The 18,302-nt window shown below is 45.0% G+C and overlaps 1 protein-coding gene across 1 annotated transcript; it reads left to right on the top strand.

Annotated features, from left to right (window-relative positions):
* Positions 1-4,787: 4,787 nt before the first annotated feature.
* Positions 4,788-17,226, top strand: LOC308302525 (uncharacterized protein; the record flags this gene model as incomplete). Its single annotated transcript, XM_080746781.1, has 9 exons — positions 4,788-4,835; positions 4,967-5,080; positions 5,240-5,418; positions 5,550-5,665; positions 14,948-14,998; positions 15,661-15,817; positions 16,195-16,339; positions 16,500-16,539; positions 16,958-17,226. 9 exons carry the CDS (start codon positions 4,788-4,790, stop codon positions 17,224-17,226), a joined length of 1,119 nt encoding a protein of 372 aa, XP_080602907.1.
* Positions 17,227-18,302: the final 1,076 nt, after the last annotated feature.

The following is an 18,302-nucleotide window of genomic DNA, read 5'->3' as shown; positions in this document are numbered from 1 at the left end:
TTTTCGCTGAAATTATACCATTTAAACCATCTCATGCACTAATCATAGACATACAGAGCATATAGGCACTAATGAGGCACATGCCTGGGCGTGCCTGTGGACTTCAACACAGGTGAGTTCAAATGCACAGAGAGGCTTGCCAGGCATGTGTCATTAGTGCATGAGAATGTTTACTGCCAGAAGTGTTAAAAATAGAAAGGTTTATGTGAATATGTGGTGTTTTGGAGGTGAGGATGTGGACTGGATACAAGACACTTGGATTATACTCCATATAGAGCTGTTGGAGTTTATGAGACAAAAAACTAAATAAAAACAAACAACTATCAAATCCAAGGCTTCACAGGGTGAGTATAGGTACTGTATACATTATTATAATGAAGTATTCTTTATTTCTTTTTACTACTTTTCAATAATTGTACCCCAGACATTAAATAGAATATCTAATGATCTACTTCTTCTTTCATGTATCATCGTCCTTGATGATTGGTTGACGACATTTTATTTCACTAGATTTCTTGTTATTAGGGGAGGCCATGGCAGCTGGAGACTCTAGCAACTAGAAAAAGTGCTCTTCCAAGCACAGGTCTCCGCCAAGTCAGGAATGTTTGTTGTGGGCAAAAATATGTGTTTCACATAAGCCGACCTCCTGGTGGTACTATAAAGGAAGATTAGATGGCCTCTAGGCCATCTAATCTTCCTTTATAGTACCACCAGGAGGTGGTACTAGAGGCCATCTAATCTTCCTTTATAGTACCACCAGGAGGTCGGTTTATGTGAAACACATATTTTTGCCCACTTATTTTCAAATCAACCTCATGGTGGAGCTATAACAGGCCAAGTCACGTGACTTGGCCTGTTATAGCTCCACCATGAGGTTGATTTGAAAATGTTCATCCTCAGCCTAGTGCTAATGTGTGTGAACAGTTTCACCACAATTGGATGCTGCATTCATGATTTGCAACAATTTAACGGGCCTCCCCCCTGGCCCCCTCAGTTATTTGTTATGTGAAAGTCCTATGATGTCTATAACATCTGACATCATACCCTTTTATGCCCATACATGGAGATCCCTGTCTCTAGAACCAGCCACACAGATGTGGGCTGTCTTGGCCCTCTGTCTTGGCCATATATGGATTCTGTTAGTGTGGTATGTGGCCGATGTGGCCTCCATATATGGGCATTCCCATATGAAGTCCTGTTAGATATGGGCTTAATATTTATGACATCAGGGAACTCCATATATGGGCATGAAACGGATTCTGTTAGTGTGACATCACAGTGAAGCCAGAGCGTGATGTCAGAGCGGCAAACCCATAGACCGTAAAAAGGTGTACTCGTCTAGACGGAGTCCGGATGTGCCGTTTCACATACTAAACTGTGACCTTCGGTCGCAATGTTCATGATTTGAGGCCTTTTGTTCAAAATGGTACACTCCTGCAAACTTTGGGAGCCAACCGTTTTGTCTAATGACTATACTGTGTACCGGATTTGAGTGATTTCTGGACAAATAGGAGTACTGTCAAAAAATGTAAATTAATTATTTTTAATTAATTATCTGACATTAGGAAAATGAAACACAATGACTGTGTCATTGTATCATCTTATCCGTGGTTGCCTGCACTTCCCCTGTCCTCACGACTACAACTTCTGCTATCTTTGTACACTAGATAACAAAAAGGGGAAAAGAGGTATTTCATTATGTCCACGCTGTTGCTGCGACTTGTTGTGACTAGTAGCCTAGATGAACTCTAACTATTTGAGTGACCCCATGACCTTTTGTTTAGCACCACCCTCAGGTCCAAATGGTAACTTTTCACACAAGATATCACATTAGGCAGATTGGAGGATGAACAAAATCATTTTGGTGAAATACAATGACTCCATAATCATTTTGGTGACTCTAGTCTTGTACATCGTACCTTGTTCATGCCTGTATGACCTCAACAAACAGAATGTAGATTGTTTCATGTCACATAAAAGCTTTTGCCATTGTTTACAAGTTATACCAGGTATTTATGAGGAAAGTTGATAGTAATCAAATATAGTTACAAGGAAAGCAATATCAGAAGAACCCATGGTATGTCTGAGATTACTAGGAAAGTACCCAAGAAAAAGATAGTAAATGAAACATCATTCCTACATGGAAACCTACTAGGAACCTGTAAGCCAGAAGGTACTATACCTACTCGGAAAAAAAAAAAATAAGTTTGTAGTTATTAGAAACGTTCTTAATACATGGCTCGAAAGGGCGAGGTCGCGCCAATTATTGGCCATCTTGCCAGTGATGTATATCGGACCAGTTACCCATATATGGAGACCCCTGGTACCCATAGACTATGGGCCAGTGATGTATATCGATGACATCAGGGATCTTCATACGTATATGGCATAAAAGGAATTCTGGGGAATAACCATATATGGACTTTTACATAGGTGATGTCACCTGTCACAGTGATGTGTCAGGGGAACCACAGTGTCAGGCATGACCTACAGACAGAGATAGGCGGACAAGATGTGCCGGTTGAGAGTAGATTGTTGATAATAACATTCTAGGTATTTATTTTCAGCATTATTATTATCATTATACATTTTTACCTTTCCACTGTGGCCTTGGTGTGTGTATATGGGGGTACACAATCACAACACAACAGTTGGTTGAAGGCCACTAAAAGACAGTGACCAAATAAAGGTATAGTATAACTATTCTTACAGATTATACCTTGGATATAATAAGATATGATAAGTACTTTATTGATTCCTGATACTTAGTTCTTACTTTCTGTATTCTGTGTGCACAAACATCTATTAGGACTTTGAAATAATGCCATTCATATTTCCCTATAAATACCAAGCACTTTCATCACTAGTACACTACATTTCCTACTAAGTCTACTTTTATTTGTTGGAATATATAATATCAAGGTTATTATATTACATACAGCTTGCATACTGCACTGTGGTGCTCCTTACTGTACATGTATTAACCAATCATGTAATCAATTACTGTTGTATTCACAATATCCATTTATGTGGATATTTTCCAAAAAACTGTAACTTTGACATCTAGTTTCTAACTCTCCATGTACTTACTAGATAATAACTTAGTACTTTAATACTTTCCTAATACTGTTGTATTATCTGTTACAACTGGCTCACATTTGTAACACAGGGGAGACTCAGGCACACTGGAACTGATAACAAAAAGTATTTATTGTGAGTAAGGTGAGTATCCATGTGTCAGCAATGTATGGGTGGAGGTGTATGTACAATGTAGATAGATACCTTTATTATCCCAAGGGGGAAATTTAGTAAATGTGAATGTGAAGGTGTAAACCAAAGAGATAAATCATGAACTAAGGCAACCTGGGAGGGGAAAGGAGAGAGGGAGTCAGGTGAGGCACATGCATGCTAGCTAATAGCCTAGCCTGGACACACCAAGCCCAGGTGTACCCTAATCTACCTGACCCATCCCTCAGACTCCACACTGCCAATCAGCCTTAGCAGCAGCAACAAGCAGGGTGGGTGAGGGCTGTCCTCCTCACACATGACATTCGCTTAAATTCACGTAAATAACTGGTGGTATTATAGGGGATGGTAAAATAAAGTGTTGTTCTTTTTGAGGAGGACCCAGAATGTTCTATCAGATTAGTAAAAGGTGTTTTGACCATAGAGTTCTAATAAGGTTTTGACTTGAGGAGGGACATTGAGATCTGTGGCTCTCTACTACCACTCGGTGGTCACACCGCAGTACAGTGCCACAGTGCTGTCTTGTGAGGCCTTTACTAGTTCAGCTGGACAGTTAACCCCCTTACAACACGTCTCAATTCGAGCCTCTGTGTGATGTTTCTTGCCAGCAACTGTCTGGAGTTATTTTGGTAATGGTACACACACGCACAGTTGCACACACACACACACGCACGCACGCACGCACGCACGCACGCGCACACACACACACACACACACACACACACACACACACACACACACACACACACACACACACACACACACACACACACACAAGCACACACACACACACACACACACACACACACACACACACACACACACACACACACACACACACACACACAAACTGACTAACACAAGTCTCTTTGTGAAAAGGGTTTCACAAGGGGTCCATTCATACATTTTAATAACTTACCTGTTACAACCCCCCCACCCTCCCCCAACTCCAAAAAAGAGGGAAAAAAGGGAGAGCCAACGTACGAGGGTTCCCCAGGGATGGAATGTGAGAAGGCCGGGTGTGACGCGGGGTCTCCTGGTTGGCAGCAAGTGTAGGCCTTGTGTCGGCTGATGGTGTTGGCGGGGAACCTCTCTCTCCTGCGTCACAGGGGAGGAACGTCCACCAGTGAAGGACAAGGGGGTTTCCCATGGATGTTTCCCACCCCTTAAGCCCCTCTGGATGGGAGGGGCCTGTAGAGGGAGGAAAACCATACTGCCAGAGGGTAGCTGCTAGTCAATAGCTATAGTCCACATTCTGTGTAAGATATACAGCAGGCTTATACTGCTCAATGAATTGTATGGATACTATGAGACTCAGCAGGTAAGGTAAGAACATGCAGGAGCCTGACTAAACTGGATTTAGTTTTTGTTGTGCCCAACTTTAATTCTAGATGCTGCAAATAAGGAATAGTTATCACTTTTTGTATCACATATTTTGCTGAGGTTTCTTTGGTCCGGGTAACAATATCCATTCCGTCCAGTGATTTATTCAAGTGTTTATCATCTGTCGAACTTATTTTGCTTTCCCATAATGCAGGACCATGGACAGTTTTTCCATGGAGATGTGTCTCCTCATTGTTCTCCTCGTGGTAGGTGTCCCATTATCACCCTGGGTTTGAGATGTCTTTACCTCACATGACGCCAGTTTGCCTGACTCCATGTGCATCAGTGATTACATGAGTATTTGCCTTACACACAGTGTACATGTTTATGTCTGCAGGCTTGGTGTGCGCTGGCAGTGTCTGAGCCCGGCTGTGATCAAACAGAGTTCTTACACACCAATGGCACGTGTGTGGAGTGTCCTGTATGCGGGCCAGGAGAACAGCTGTCTCAGGTAACACAGGACACATAGCAATAGTCATTAGTCATCAGTGCAGTATTGCTTCATTGTTGTTGTTTTTTTTGTTTTGTATACTTCTCATCTCCTTGTTTTTCTGTCCATCAATCTCTGCGTCTCCACGGCCATGGCTGTCCATTATTCACCCTGTCCTAGGACTGTGGCTTCGGGGATGGTGGAGAGGGGCTGTGCATAGCATGTCCTGAGGGACAGTTCAGCCCAGAGACTGGTTTGGATCCTTGCTGGCGCTGTACCCAGTGCAGTCTACTGAACCGCCAGCAGAGAGCAGCATGCTCAGCTGTTAGCAATGCCCTGTGTGGACACTGCCTCCCAGGGTGAGAAGAGGCCGCACACAGTGCCAATCATTGATCTGTGCATGTACACCTCCTGTGTTTACATACACGCATATGCATACATGTTGGAACTCTAATATGTCTCTGAATTAGCCTTTTCTTTTCTTGAGCAGGTATTATGAGCTCAGGAGCATGACCGGAGAGGTAGAGATAGCTTGCGTGCCTTGCCACGGCATGGCCAGAGTTCGAAAAGAGTGCTTGGCTTTCAAAATTCAAACTTCTAAAAAAGGTAAGAATCCCAAGATCAAACCAAAGCCTGCTGAAGAACCACAATATATTTTTATTGCAACCATAGGTCACAGGTGATATCACAGTGGTGTGGCTGGTTCAGCCAGGGATCTCCATGTATGGGCATAAAAGGGATTGAATGTTGTGATGTCATGGGACAGAATCCCTTTTATGCCCATATGGAGATCCCTGATGTCATCAATATTAAGCCCATATAGGCTATAACAGGACTTCATATGGGAATGCCCATATATGGAGTAAGACAGCCCATATCTGTGTGGCTGGTTTAGACAGGGCTCTCCATGTATTGGCACAAAGGGATTGTATGTATGATGTCAGATGTGATAGACGTCATAGGATTTTCACACAACGAATAACTGAGTAAGCATGTTTGGGGTCTCACAGCATATAGTCAGGTTCACTGTGTTAATAAAGGTTTATTCGTTGGATTTTTTTGGAGATTTGTAAAACTATACATTTCTGGAATCTTCAGAGCATGGGGAATCCAAAAATCTTTGTTTGCATTTGCACAGACACCTGCAAAGCCGCCATTTTGGACGTCCAAAATGGCCGACATAAAATACATAATTTGTGCTATCTTGGCTTCTAGACAACCTAGAAACTTAATTAAACATGCTAATCCTATGTTTTCTGGGTCAAGGAATCGAATGAATGAATGATGGATGTTAAATGTTCTGGACCCCCACCCCCTTTCTGGGGGTTATCTATTTTGGGACCTCCCAGAACAGTACGCCAGCCAGTTAATGTCAGATTTTCATAATATTAGAGTTGTTTTATAGGTTTTAAAACATCCCGAGTTCATTTATTAGACTTTTAAAGCAGCCAGAATAACCTTTCTGACTTTTGGTTGGGGTCTTTCCTCACCTGGGACCCCCTAGACAGACCCCTGAGCCTATCTCAGTAATCGCTCTGCTACTGCTCCAGAACAATGTTAAATTAGATCATAATTGAAGCATAAAAGTTGTTGTAGCTGGGCTCTGAAAACAAAAATGAGTAGTAGCAAATACCAGGGGTCTTCCACAGGGGGTCCGGGACCCCTGCTGGGTCCTCAGAGTTACTACAGGGGGTCCGCCAAATCCCGCTCTGACATCACTGTGATGTCAGGGGAACCAAATCCCCTTTATGCCCATATATGGAGATCCCTGTGATGCCAGGAAAACCAAATCCCTTTTATGGACAACTTGGTAGTCATCCGGCAACAGCTCACAGCTGTGAAGCTGGGAGGAGTTCAGATTGACAATCAGGTTCACAGGAGGGGAGGGCGCGAGCAAAGTGTGGTAGAACAGGGGAAGGGCAAGGGCCAGACCCAGAATTTGACATAATGAAGGTATTGCAACTTCTCACTTGTGAAGAACAACGTGTCCATTTATTGCACTGCACTCACACTGACAACACAACACACACACACATACAACACACACACATACACACCTCTTTGTTATTGTCACCCCAAAACCCTCACCCTATACTCTTAAAGAGCCCATGGTCAATTATGCTCAAAAAAAGATTCACTACAATGCAGTCATTTCAGACATGCAGGATCTATTGTCTTCATCATTCTCATCTTCAATGTCCGACCTAATAGTGTTGACACAGTCTCCACCATGGAGTGAAAGGCAGGTTACTTGAGCAGCTGCACCGTCCCTTGCAACCTGCTTGGCAGCCATATTTGATGAGCTCAAGTACTGCCTTTGGAGCAGGGAGGGCAAGACACCTGACTGGAACATACCCTCCACTCTCTGAATTCCATCTATTTTCTTTGATTGGTGGAAGCTCAGGGCAATTTGTCAGGTATGATTTATCCTGCATTGTGAAGTAGTTGTCACGGAGGATATGTGGTAGCAGTGCAGCACGAGTTGGAGGTAGCATCTCACCCTCAGTTCTTTGACAGAAATAGTTCCCATCTGAGTTATCGCAGGGTTGTTGGACCGCAATGTTGATGGAAGCTCACCACTAATAAGCTCAGGAGGAATGGAAGGATCCTTGAAGTGGTTAATGACTTGGTCGTCATCATCAGGCTTCAAGTAGGCATTGACCCATGTCTTTTTGGAGATTCCAACAAATGCTCTTCCCCAGCCAGCAACAGAAAAATTGTGTAGGCCAAGGAACCCTTGACATTTGTGACATCCAATAACTTGAACTTGCTTGAATATATCTATTTCCATCAGTGGAGGACATTGGTGTCGGGTGACCAAACTCATATGTTTTGCAAAGCACCATAAGCCTCAGAGGCAAGGACTTGATGAGGAATCAGGGTATCAGCCTCTTCATGTGTGTGCACTTCCACAAAATCATGTCCCTTGATGAAGGTATCGTATTATGATGCCTACTAAGGCCCCAAGCTTCGATCAATCGAAGAAAATAGATGGCATTTAGCGGATTTGGAGGGAATGTTTCAGCCAGGTGTCTTGCCCTCCCTGCTCCAAAGGCAGTACTTGAGCCCATCAAATTTGGCTGCAAAGCAGGTTGCACTCCTCCCTGCAAATGCTATGGTGGAGTCATGTACAGTATTGTAGTGAATCTCTTTGGGCATAATTGACCATGAGCTCTTTAAGAGGATAGGGTGAGGGTTTTGGGGTGACGATTAACAAAGATGTGTGTGTGTGTGTGTGTGTGTGTGTGTGTGTGTGTGTGTGTGTGTGTGTGTGTGTGTGTGTGTGTGCGTGTGTGTGTGTGTGTGTGTGTGTGTGTGTGTGTTGTCAGTGTGAGTGCAGTGCAATAAATGGACACGTTAGTCTGCACACCCAAAGTGAGAAGTTGCAATACCTTAATCCCTGCAGTAACACCTGTCAACCATAACTGTCTAACACAAAAATTGTATAAATAATACTGAGAATACTAATAAATCATTGAAGTACAATACATAAACCCAGGATACATAAAAACATAAAGTTTCAAATTTTAAAAAGAAAATCCTTTCCCATCAAGATTTGGTGGGCCCCCTTTAGTAACTCTGAGGACCCCCCAAGGGTCCCGGACCCCCTGAGGAAGACACCTGGTATTTTGCTTACTCATTTTTGTTTTCAGAGCCCAGCTACAACAACTTTTATTTCAGGAGACGATCACTTGGGTTAAGATATACTTTATTGACCAGAATGAAGGCAGAAAGCAAGCATCACACAGCGTGGCATATTGAGCACCCTACTATAGAGACAGCATAGAATCTAAGCCTATATATAAGCGCATAGTATTGGCAGCCTACCTTAGCTCTACTATAAGACAGCATAGAATCTATAGCCTAAGTTAGCATGGTTTGGCATGGGGTTCTGCCTCGGGCCATGGCTCGCTGAACCCACGATCCTCATGTTACCATGAGCATCGAGGGCATAATCTTATTACAGCGAGCCCTGGCCCGATACCCCCCGAGGGGGATCTAAGGCAGAACCTGAAGGTGGCGCTGGGGTGGTGGCGGGGCAGTGCTATGCAACAAGACTGAGTCCCACCATCTGACTTCCCTATGAACTATGGGTAAGGGGGGGGGGCAGGACCTAGTGACCCACCCCCCTCCGCGCGCGCGCTCCCTTGGGACCGCCCCCTGAACTAGCTTTGATCCTTACGAATCGTCGCACTATTTCAGGAGACGATCACTTGGGTTAAGATATACTTTATTGACCAGAATGAAGGCAGAAAGCAAGCATCACACAGCGTGGCATATTGAGCACCCTACTATAGAGACAGCATAGAATCTAAGCCTATATATAAGCGCATAGTATTGGCAGCCTACCTTAGCTCTACTATAAGACAGCATAGAATCTATAGCCTAAGTTAGCATGGTTTGGCATGGGGTTCTGCCTCGGGCCATGGCTCGCTGAACCCACGATCCTCATGTTACCATGAGCATCGAGGGCATAATCTTATTACAGCGAGCCCTGGCCCGATACCCCCCAAAACTACAAACCCCCAAAGCACGCCAAAATCTCAGAATCCCATGCCAGTGCTAGCCAACTGCGAGGAAGGCAGCTCTGCTTTGACTCTAGCGATTAATTTATCATTACTGCGGGGCAAACTATGAACTGCCTTTCCTGCTAACGCAAAAATAATAATTAAGCATATTAGCATCTGGCAGAGCGAATATTACTAAGGCAAAATACTAAGCAATGATATTGGCAGCTTGCCAAAACGCTATAAGTACTGCTAAAGCAATTTAATAATTAAGAATGTTAGCAGCTGGCAGACCGAACCAACGGTGAGGAAGGTGGTACTGCTGACTATAACGATATACTGCAATCTGACTGAAGCCATACTAAAACACCCTAGAGAAAAGCGGGAGCAGCAACATGGACGTATATATATATAGACAGCAGAACCAGAAGCAGCGATGAAACCTTTAATTCATATAACTACAGCGCCATACAGCTTCACATCCTACCTAACTAACACCCCAGCAACCACCTAGCTTTTGCAATATTGAAATATTAAAGCGTAAAATTTTTCGTGGCCCGCAACCTATCAGGGGCGCGAGCCCCGAGTAACGCAACAGAAGCAGCAGAGAAAACATGCAACCTATCAGGGGCGCGTGCCCCGAGTAACGCAACAGAAGCAGCAAAGAAAACATGCAACCTATCAGGGGCGCGTGCCCCGAGTAACGCAGCAGAAGCAGCAAGTGAAACCCTATGGAACAACCCTGCTAATAGTGCCTGCAGCACTATTAGCATCAGCAGCAGAAGCGTTAACTGAAGCGCGTCCAACTCCAGCTTGGAACCATCACGCTTCGGTCAGTCCTGTGTTATGTGTGCTTGATAGCTGGGCGTGCAGGATCTTGAGTTAGCTGAGGGCACCAGAAGTGCTGGTGGTGTGGCTGCACCGATCCGGAGAGAATGCAGAGTGAAGAGGGGCGGGCCGCCAATCTAGCAGCTCTCTCCGGGGGTCGTGTGACGAGGACGTCGGGCAGACAGCCCGGTGTTCAGCATGGACATGAAAGGACAGAAGGGAGAGTTAGTTCTGCGACTGACACTGGTGTACCTTCCCTGGTTTAACTGCGAGCTGCAATCTTCAGAGGCCATGTGCTAGTCACATCTTAAGCCTGGCCTTGGTGACCGCATGTGCTTGCTGCAGAAATACAATCTTAGCTTTAGCTGACCATAGCAATGAGACCACGCCTAGGGTCGCTGACTTTTAGGATCACCGAGAAATTTTTCGCAGCCCACAGAGCGCTCTGCTGCAGAGTCTGCTGCTGCACATATAAGAATCTCCACGAGATACCCGTCTTGACCTTTAAAGGCAAGCTATGCAAGCCTAGAGAGCGGCTAAAGCCCAACATTCAGTACAAGTAAGTCGCTGCTATGTAACTATGGTTGCCTATTATTAGCAGCTTAGAGAGCGGCTGAACGCTCACAGAATCGAACAAGCAAATGCGTTGCTATTTACCTGCTAGAGTGTGGCTCCTCAGTGCATCTGGGAAAGCTGCAGCTGGCGAGAGGAATGGAATTCCCACCGCTGGTGCTGAAACTGCAGCTTCCCATGTTCCCTTGCGACCTGGTGGTGGCGACGACGGTCACAGCCTGACAGCGCCCCCGGAAGATGGGCCGGCACCCCAGGCTTCCAGCACGACGCAGCGCTGGTTCATGCTCATGGTAGCAGCGGTAATAGCATCAACTGATGCTGTAGCGGGTGGGCGGGCAGCCGGACGGGAGGGCGGGCGGGCAGGAGGGCAGGCAGTGCAGGCGGGCGGGCGGGCAGGCAGGAGGGCGGGTGGGCAGGCTGGCAGCCCATGGCAGCGGCAGAAGCAGCGGAAGCTGTAGTAGCGACGCCCTCTCCAGTGCCAACCGACTCCTGACTGGTCTCATGGAACTATACAGTAGTGGACGAAACTATAAGAATAAACATGTTAGCAGAAAACACTCAGCCGCTGCAGCGCGACGCTGCAACGATGGCATGCTGTAGCAGCCGCTATGCAGCGGCTCCAACAAGAAGCCGAAAGGACAGACATGATGTCAGCAGCAACATGTAGCAGCCGTGGCCCGAAACAAGTATTAGCTTTGGCGTGAGCTGCAGCAACAGACGTGTAGCACTTTAGCCTGAGCTGAAAAGAAAGCATGGCGTTAGCAGCCTTTATCCTGGAGCTGCAATGGTGAACATGATGCAACAGTCCTGTGGCCGCTTTAATGTGATTGTAAAGATAAACAACTCGTCATTTTTCACTAGCAGTAGCCTTAGCTGTAATTATTAGCTCGAGTGCCGCAGCTACGGAAACACCACAAGGACATACAGTGCGATACGCAGTGACCCAGAACTATAACCTTAGATTGAAACAAATACGGCAGATCGATAGAGGATAGTATCCAATGACTTCAACTTCAACGCTGCCACACTCGACGCCGCCCTGATGCCAACAGACACGCGGCAGTTTCTGGCCCGAGCTGCAAACATAAACAGATGTTAGCGTTTTCACCAGAGTAGCATCGGCAACCATCATCAGCTGCTATGCCAGCAGGCAGCCGCAGCTTGGGCAAAGCTAGCATTAACAGAGACCAGGCAAATCCTCATGAACAGCAAACGAAGCCTGTGTGCTAAGCTTGAACAGTGGGCACAAGCGAAGCATAGACATTAATAATACATGCGCATCCCTGCCCTATTGAACTGCGCGTGCACATAAAATAATATAATAACGAAAACGAATCGTAACGGACCAGGTGACATGGAGGTTAAAATGCTAGAGAGCCACATTACCCATGTGCTCAGAATGCGCCGACCGAGCGCCACCCTTCGCTTCGTGACGTTACCCTCTGCTAGCCTGTATGCTAGGTAGCTGCTGACCACGGACACACGCAACCCCCATGGAATAGGCAGCTTGAAGAGTCATTACGGAACGTTAGCAAACCTCTTTAGCTACATGAGTTCTGAGTTGCAAGCTAGCCGACCATCAACAGACAGCTCGTGGCTGCCTGGCTGGAATGAACGATGGCTCCTACCGTAGCAGAAGAGAATATTTAGCTGGAGCTACCGAGCATTTAGAGAAGACTACGATTCCCTGCATGCAGTGCACTAGCGAGTTCAACTGGTGACGTCAGGACAGACAGGCACGACTTGCGTTAGCGGAACAAAACATTGTTTGCACGTAAACTGTGGCACCTATGAGCTTGCGGGTTTCCTCCTCTCAGGAGCCCACGCAGACAAACATCCTTTATAGGCTTCTCAAAGAGAGGCGATTACTGTATTTAATAATTCATCCCGCGAGGGCTTCTACGCCACGGTAACTGGCAGCAGCCCTACTGTGGTCCAAGAAGCGACAGAAACCATTTAGCTGCTATGGTATAGCAACTAGCACCTCATAAGCATCAGCTGTTAAGACGGCCAGACAGTGTAAAAGAGGTAAACATACACATAACCCGAGGCGAGGCAGAAGCAATATAGGCCCCATACTAACTAGATTAAGCACGCTGCGAGCGAAGCTTGAATCGAAAGCTTCCTCCTGGCCTGACGTGACTAGTAATTCATACGATTCTTGCTATTAGCACGACGCCGAGGCTTGGCATGATAGAGAACTACATTTCCCACACGCAGTGCTTAGTATTCGCTGCCGAACGTCATGCCGTAAATCACCGCTTGACGTGACTCGGCTAGCTCAGAGCTAGGTGAACGCTGCCGTTTACAGACACCTGCAACCTACAAACTGAATCCTCCTAGCGTGATTCATTACTTGCTACGGGGCCATGATTCCACGCGGGCCGCCGCTCTATGCATTGACATGGCTAGCACATTGATTTACCAGCTAACAGCATCCTTACCGAAATAGCCGGCTAGCAATAGCCACCAGCTAGCTCCAAGCTGACTGTACATGAACCTGTTGTTCCGCGCTAGCCGATACGGCCCGCGCCGTTGCAAAGTACTGACATTGTTATCGACAACCCAACAACTGAGATTACTTTAACTCATGGTAGCCCAGTAAAGGCCCACCAGGGCACGAAATAAGTTAGCATTTAGCCCGTAGCCACAGCCAACTTCTCTGATACTGAGTTTACTTTTAGCAACTTTAGCAAGCCTGTAGCACCTTTGAAATAGCTTTAGCAACAAACAACTGAAAGTACAGAAATCAGCTAGGCACCAGCAATGATAGCAAGACATCTGAACCTTGAAACAGCAGTTTAGAATTCAGCGATTACCAGAATAACAATCTCAAACTTCCCATACAACCTGGCCAAGAACACAGCTTCTTAGTTTGGCAGCTATTAAAGAACATGAATTGAGCGATAGTAAAAATAGCAGAAACAGCCAGAAATACTCAGCCAAGTTAGGCACCCTCTCCAAGCGGTGGGCAACAGCACAGCTACCTGCAAGCAACAAGTGTGGCGCTTGTGTGTGTACTGCAGCGTGGTAGCAGCAGCAGTGCTATGCAACAAGACTGAGTCCCACCATCTGACTTCCCTATGAACTATGGGTAAGGGGGGGGGGCAGGACCTAGTGACCCACCCCCCTCCGCGCGCGCGCTCCCTTGGGACCGCCCCCTGAACTAGCTTTGATCCTTACGAATCGTCGCACTATGCTTCAATTATGATCTAATTTAACATTGTTCTGGAGCAGGAGCAGAGCGAGTACTGAGATAGGCTCAGGGGTCTGTCTAGGCCTAGGGGGTCCCAGGTGAGGAAAGACCCCAACCAAAAGTCAGAATGGTTATTCTGGCTGCTTTAAAAGTCTAATGAATCAACTTTAAAACCTACAAAACTCTAATATTATGAAAATCAGAGATTAACTGGCTGGCGTACTGTTCTGGGAGGTCCCAAAATAGATAACCCCCAGAAACGGGGTGGGGGTCCGGAACATTTTACATCCATCATTTACTCAGTCGATTCCTTGACCCAGAAAACATAGGATTGGCATGTTTAATTATGTTTCAAGGTTGTCTAGAAGCCAAGATAGCACAGATTATGTATTTTATGTCGGCCATTTTGAACGTCCAAAATGGCGGCTTTGCAGGTGTCTGTGCAAATGCAAACAAAGATTTTTGGATTCCCCATGCTCTGAAGATTCCAGAAATGTATAGTTTTACAAATCTCCAAGAAAATCCAACAAAAATACATAGTGGACCTGACTAATATCTCCATATTCAGTACAAGGATCTCCATATATGGGTACCAGGAGTCTCCATACCGTATATGGGTAACTGGTCCGATATTAATCACTGGCCAGACGACCATCGAGGTCACTTGTTGGTTGTCGCCTTGAGGTGTCTTACTAGTAAGGGTTTTTTATTGATTGAGAAGGTAATAGCCAGCATGGGGATGATGACCCCTGTTTGAAATGTATTATTTGTGTTCTATCCCAGAGATTGCAGTAACCATGTCCAGGAGAGATATGAAAGACCTTACAGAGGAGAGTGAGTAACCACAAAGATTTTCAATGTCAAAATGATTGTACACTGTGTACCTTTTGTGCGCAGTGGTATTCATTATTATTATTTTTTTGTTTGTGTTTGATCAAGGGACAAAGGCGATTTCTGTTTCAATGGTTCTTGTTGGATCTGCCACAGCATGCTCCACCTTCCTGCTAATTCTGTTGCTCTGGGCTTTCCTACTCGCCTTTGAGAGATTCAGTAAGTTCAACTTTGAACTCTTCTCGCTTCCTTAAATTGTTTGTCTCTCACCTTTGCTTAATTGAATGTGTTTGATTGATTTGTTGAATAAGATTTTAGTACAGGCAGTACAACAGGTTAAAACATCAAATGGATGACACAAAAAGACAATGGCTTGTTTAAATTATGGTCCAACTCAACCACCTGAACCCTAGAATCCCTTCTATATTCTGGGGGCGAACATTTGGTGAACATTTGGCGAACATTTAGCAAAAACTGCAGATCTACAAGCACATAACGCAATGCAACGCAGTACTTGAATGAACTTGTAGATCGGCTATTTTCGGCAAAGACATTTGGTGAAGAGGGGGAAAAAGAGGGCGGTCTGGTGTAGACCACGGTCTGTATAGACCAATCAGGGACTCTGGTCACCCATAGGGTTTAAGTGGTTTTAACTGTGCTCTCAGAACAGGTGCCAGAGTATTGGCCTGAACCTGAAGGGCTGTTCTCCAGGGCAGAGCCAGAATGTCTGCAGCACTCAACCCTCTCCAGTCACTCCGAGACCGCTGTGAAATGGCCAGAGGCCCCTTCACTGACCATCACTCCAGCTGAAGATGCCCCCAGGTGCCTGGAAAAGTAGTTATTTTTGTGGAACAGCTCAACATTTGATGAGTTTGTTTCACGTACATATTTTCCTAATATCATCTTCATATCGTCGTTGTCAGGTGAAACTGGAAACCTTGTATGTCCAAAACCGTTCGTTTTTATCATTTAAAAAAAATTAACTAAATAGTGAAAACAGCCGATCTACAAGCACAATGCCTCGCACTGCGAGGCGTTCTGTGCTTGTAGATCAGCTTTTTTCACTACTTTTGTGCGACGGCCTTGTCTGATGAAGCAGGGCTTTACACATTTGAAACTTGGAGATATGAGGTTTCTGCCTGACAGTGACGATATACAAGACACATGACAATGTAATACTATATACTCTCTCTACCCAGAGGCCTTAGCTCAATGAGCCACGAGAATGAGGTTCAACCTGCCTCTATCGTCATTAACGTCACCACCAACATCAAGCCCTCTGGTCAGAATACAGAGGACAACCTCAGGGAAGGACGAGAAGGAGGCCCCTACTCTATGGGGGAGGTACTTATTTTCACATTCATGAGACGAATAGTAACAAAGCATTAAAGTTAACAGTTCAAACATCGTACAGTGGTACAATATTGTACCATATTGTTCCAAGGTACAGTATGCAAGTAGAATAACTTGGTTTTCCTTCCTAACTTTCCAATGTCAACATCAGATGGAACAGAAACTACACAAAATATGGGAGGTGGCTCAAGGTATGTTTATTTTTTCAAGCCATCGTTAGTTAAGTTCCATAATCACATAAAACCTATGTCGTACAATGGTGTCATGCAAAAATAGCCAATCTACAAGCTCACAGCGCTTCACGTCGTGACGGGTTGTGAGCATGTAGATCTTATTTATTATTATTATTATTTATGCTAATTTTGTCTACAGTATAATGACATACCCAAAACAGGGATACCAGGTTGAAAGTGCTTAATAAGAAATACACCCCATGTGTATGCATACGTACATGTCCTGCAAATACACCCCATGTAGCCTACATGCCCTGTGGGTTCTTGGCACATACAGTATGCAGTAGTATACACACAAAGTGCTTTATATAGTCTTGGTAAGAATTCAAGTGATAACTCATCCACCTGACTCTTCCGTTTTGTTGTGTGGACCCAGGTCAGGGAATCGATATGTTGGACTATGACACCGTCCAGGATCTTACTCTACTGCTCGGCTCCACCAGTCAGGGCAGCACGCTGAGGAGACTGGGACGTTCCTTGGGCGTCCCCCCCCAGATCCTCGTTCATCTCCACTGTTTCCAGGACCTCTTCCAGTATCTGCGGACCTCCACTTATATGCTTCTGCCCCAACTGGCGCAAGCTGCAGCACTGTTGCCCAGCCCCGAGGTTGTTGCGAGGATACATCGAGCTGTGGTGAACAAGTGAAATGTTGAACACCACTGGGATGTGTTTTGCCAGGACTTTAAACCTTTAACCTCTGTGATCGGCTTTTGGACAATGACACTGTGCATTATGGGTTGCCGGATTGCCCAATTCATCTAATACTTATGATAATGCCACAGAAATGAACTGAATTAACAGGTTGGAAGCGTTCAGTGTGCAAATGAACACAATATCTTTAACTTCAACCTTTGACATTTCATCATGTCTTTAGGCTAATAGATATAGTTTGTTAATGTGTTCTTGTAAATAGTCTGTTTTCATTGGTAATCTGAATAGCGCATTTTTCTATCTATTTTTCAACTGCAAAAATGTTAAAAGAATATAATTTTGAATAATGGAAATGGTCAGATAATTAAACATTGACCAGTACACTATTGTGTGTTATTGTACAGTATATCTTCACAATGTTCACGTATACAATTTCCTCACCAAGCCTGGCATTATTTGTAATGTGAGTGTTAAATAACATACTGCGCTGTATTATTCAGGGAAGTGCAACTGTACCCTACGTGTGGTGTTTCTTCCTGTTTACCATGTAAAATAGATGAGAGTCCCTCTGGCTAAGGCATGTGAGACAGGCTCGCACAGAGGATGCAGTGTTCACGGTTAGAAAGAGAACACAGCCAGAGCCCTGGGAATTGGGAAAGTATGTTGTGTCCTTATTGGGAAGTGTTCACCGACTAATTCAGTTTTCTATCCAGTTCCTCGGACACTTCAGCAACTTCAATAAGGTGAGCTCTGCTCTCTAATTATTTCCTTATAGTCTTCCTCTACAGTGCACAGTCCACATTGCATTAAGATAGATTATAGGCCTACAACAGGAAAGGTAGAGGAATCAAACCCCTGAGGCCTACAAATGCTGTTTATATCACAGGTTGCAGTGAATGCCTATGTAATTCTGCACCTTTCTGTGGAAATATTCTGAATTCTAAAATTAGGCCTAATGTTCATGGAATGGGAGTATTAGCCTACTTTGCTCTGGTTTCTGCTCAAGGTATGCAGTTTGCTCATTTAACTTGACTGAAAAGATCTTGTGTTCTTGGTGTGTTTTACTATTC

Source organism: Nannobrachium achirus, assembly GCF_963921795.1.
Source record: "Nannobrachium achirus genome assembly, chromosome: 17".
NCBI classification, from domain to species: domain Eukaryota; kingdom Metazoa; phylum Chordata; class Actinopteri; order Myctophiformes; family Myctophidae; genus Nannobrachium; species Nannobrachium achirus.
This window is presented reverse-complemented; position numbering and strand designations above follow the sequence as displayed.